This window comes from Anarrhichthys ocellatus, unplaced genomic scaffold (assembly GCF_004355925.1).
Source record: "Anarrhichthys ocellatus isolate YVR2014 unplaced genomic scaffold, GSC_Weel_1.0 scaffold67, whole genome shotgun sequence".
NCBI classification, from domain to species: Eukaryota; Metazoa; Chordata; class Actinopteri; order Perciformes; family Anarhichadidae; genus Anarrhichthys; species Anarrhichthys ocellatus.
Window position 1 is genome coordinate 1776992 of NW_022280097.1, and position 3891 is coordinate 1780882.

Here is a 3891-nt window from a genome sequence, read left to right on the forward strand (position 1 = left end):
GAGCCTGATTCCAGTACTAATAGGATGTTGATGAAGCTGTGCATGAGGAGACACTGGACATACCCTCGCCCCTCTCGAGTCCTTCTCTCCACCTAAACATCCAGCGTCAAATTGTTTAAACATTCCTTTCCTAAAACCATCCATCAGCTGGAGAGATGGGCCTGGCTCCATCCCACATGACTCTAAACCATCCAGCAGACTGTTTAACGCATTGAAAATACCTCATGTTGTGTGACCCTCCGCTTTGCAGTGTGCCAGCGAGTGCCGCACCCCTGCACCCGTCTCTACTCTGAGACCAAGAGTGTGCCCGTGTGGGAGGGTGGAGTGTGCCACTACCTGTAAGTCACATCAGGCTGTGGAACTGCTGTTCCGGCCTCGCATGCTTATTCTCATCACGGAGCTGAAGAAAAGCAGAGCTCGTTTGTGACTAAACGGATCCGTGTTTCATCCTTCGCAGGTACAAAAGGACGTATAAAGTACAGCAGGATGTTTGTTATCGAGAGATTTGTGAACCGACGACTCCAAAGAAAAGTCAGAGTGAGTTTTAGTAAAAAGCTGTCTGAGCAGTGTTGAAGTTGTTTTTAAGCAAAGAATCCAATGTGACTCTTTTCACACCCTGATATTATCTTTCCTAACAGTCAGAAGAACAAACAGACAACAATAAAAGGTTTGTTTTCTTTAACACAATCAACAGAATTGTACTTTTTGCAGTGAAATGTTCCCTCCAATCATGTACTGTATATGCACAAGATCGAAAGATGTTTAACAATTGTCTTAAAAATGTTCTTCCTTTATTTCTAGAGCACTCGGGTACTGATGAAAGGACCGTCATCACTGTCATGTGAAAAGCCCTAACTTCAAATTTGGTGTTTATAATCTACTTGAAGTAACTGATTATTTTTTGTGCTGAGAAACTCTGTCAGCGCCCACTGTAACATTTTTTTTTTTTTAGAAACAGTCCATCATTCATGTGGAAATAAGGTTGTGTTTGTTCATTCCTGAGAGCTGTGTTTGGAGCTCCACGCCTCATGAGAGGACTTCAGTCGATCAGAGGACACATCATTTATCATTGCCGATGCTCGATGACTGATTCTACGCACAAACACACACGTGTGCAAATGTTAACGGTGAGCAGTCGGCTGTACCGCATCGGAGACCTTATATACCTCATGTCCATGTCCATGCTGACACATTAGGAGAGGTTTTTTAGGATTTGTGATTCAGCTGCAGGTGTTGTCCCTCAGGTAAAATAACTGTAGAGTGTTCCGAGTCTCTCCCCCCCCCCCCCCCCCCCCCCCCCCCGATCTCCTTATAAAGACGATGGGAAATGTATGCTTTCTACACACTCCATGAATTCATCTCTTGCTCTGACAATGGCGCACAGTGTTTCCTGTGTATAAATATCCTTCTCTGTGTCTTAGCAGGCATCACTGCTCGCTATTCTGTAAATAGTGTTTATAGGCCATTTTGTAGTTGAATATTTTAATAATAAAAATGTTAAAATGTTTTGTGCTTCCTGTATCTTTTGTGGTGTACATATGCATCCTGGATTATTTCTTAGAAAGTAGACAAAGTCTCCTAGTATCCACTGTATTTCTGCTCAGTTTATCATTTTACATATATGCATAGGAAGCTGCTTAATGTTTACTTTCTAGCAAATCTGTTCAGGTAATGCTGTAGTATTACCATCACACAGACATGGTCAACACTTTCATTCAAATAGCTCTGGGTCATTGGTATGATGAAAGGGCACCAAAAGTAGGTGGATAGGAAGTGGGGAACAGGCCACTGGTCTCTAGTTAGAGACCATCTTGTGATGGGATCAAGCCAGCTGCAACGCCAAATCGGGCCAGAGGCGTAATGTGGTAAAAGTTCCCACTTCCTACCTTGCACCATCTTTGAACCCGGCCTTCATTTTGATCTCAACTACACCTCTGTAAAGTTCTAGGATGGCTTCTTGCACGGCTGTGATGCTGTCACGTTGACAAAATCTGTCCACAAACATAATTCGAATAATTTAATGTGGCAACACAGTTTGAAATACAACAAAATCTCAATCCGCTTCCCATAAGGGATAAAACAATCACAGTACAATGTTTAAACCGATCAATTTACACAAAAGAATCATGCGTTTATGAGGGTATAAATGGGATAAATAAAATTAGAGATGAAATAGAGAGCCAAGTTTAAAAGGAAAACACATATGAACCAGGACCCTTGAGGAAGACTGACATTAACACATGGCAAAGTACTCAAAACTGCTTCAGTGGTAGCTCCTGCTGCAATCTGTGTCTCCAGGACCACATTTTGCAACGATGACAAGGTGATAACAATACCAGTGTTGTTGTTGCTGCTGGTATAACAAGCACCTGACTGGAAGTGTTTTAACAAAAGTTTACCAAGAGGAGGGAAGAGAGACCAAAGCCTGTTTTGATGCAGGACTACAGGAATGCTGTCTGTCACTTAAAATGTCAACCATTACTACTTTACATCATAGTGTTGAGTGGCTGTGGTGCACAGTGCGAAACCCAGACTTGCAAAAAATAAACCCTGACTCTAACTTGAATCCACATGAGGCAGATACATGGGACAGAACAGTCTCTCTGCTTAACAACTCAACCACGTAACAGTGACAATTCCTCATATGCATCAGCAGACTTTGTGAAATTTCACTTCTTCTACATCTCAGGACTCTACATACAGAAAAGTGGCACGTTAAATGAAAAGCCTACGTAAGAGACGACAAAAGCAGATGCTTCCATTCAAAGCAGGTGGGGCTCACTGAGTGACTTGATGAGTAAAATGATATGCTACGGCCTTCACATTCACAAGATCTTAATCCTGCTCAACATCATAGGGGAAATCATCAAAAGACTAAACTGGGGGAAATCCTTTGGAAGCATGGTGTTTCTCCCTCCAGTAGAGTTCCAGGGGGCTCCTGGTCACCCTAAACCTTACACTTGTGTATTCTACACAATGACTATATGGTGCCAAAGCTCAGCTACTACAATAGGCCTCTATAAAGCCAATGTTTTACTACTAGCAGTGCTGCCGTAACTAGTGTAAAACCAATGTTATTTAGCATGGTGTAGTCTACATTTGAATTGAATGTTGTGTAATGTTGTGTGGTGGGTTTCTCTAGGCTTTAAGTTAAATAGAAAAACAAAATTACACTTTTTAACAGTCCACCCTTGCATAGTGTTTTACTTTAGTTTATGTTCTCTGGACAGATGGATCAGCAACATGTGGGTGAAATAAGTTTTGAATTGTCTTGTGAAAAAGGCAGTTTTAGACCCAAGATAAAAGGACAGGGTAGTTGGCCTGTACCTCCCACTGTTCACATCGCTGAGGGCCCGTGATTGAAGACTACTGACATGACCCCTGAGACCAAAACAAACCAAAACCATACATGCACTCAATGTAATCATGTCTTTTAACAAAAGCTGATGTCTTACTACCAGTTTTGGTGGTCTCGGTTAAAATATGTCTACTTCTAAAAAGCGGACTTGTCATTACATCGCAGTATTTTCATTTGGGCATGTTTAGGATAATCATCCCACTCCAGATCTGCCCGTTTGTGTGCTACCTTCAGTGAACCTCGGACTGTCCCAAGTGGAACGTGCCTTTCCTACCTTCTGCCCATCCTTCCCAACAACAAATGTGACACACAATGACAAGTACGGATTTTACAATATGTTTGGCTTCAGTGCTCACTTAATGTGATAAAAGTGACTGGTTATATGCATTTTTGGTTCATTATTTACATTCAGTTTGATAAAATATCTCCGACGGCACCTGAAGGCAACATACTTCTGTAGTTAGAGCCCCCGCTGCCCCCCCCCCCCCCCCCCCCCCCCCCCCGCCCGCACGTAAGCTACCTTCAGTGAAACA

At 42.5% G+C, this 3891-nt stretch overlaps 1 protein-coding gene across 3 annotated transcripts in view; it reads left to right on the plus strand.

The window, feature by feature from the left end:
- Positions 1-1264, plus strand: part of sned1 (sushi, nidogen and EGF-like domains 1) — a 25366-nt gene extending 24102 nt beyond the window's left edge. For all 3 annotated transcript variants that reach the window (XM_031872983.1, XM_031872985.1, XM_031872986.1), the window contains 4 exons: positions 251-338; positions 458-537; positions 639-667; positions 802-1264. In XM_031872983.1, coding sequence (XP_031728843.1) covers positions 251-338; positions 458-537; positions 639-664 — 194 coding nt within the window. In that variant the 3' untranslated portion in view covers positions 665-667; positions 802-1264. The remainder of the gene's footprint in view (positions 1-250; positions 339-457; positions 538-638; positions 668-801) is intronic.
- Positions 1265-3891: the final 2627 nt, after the last annotated feature.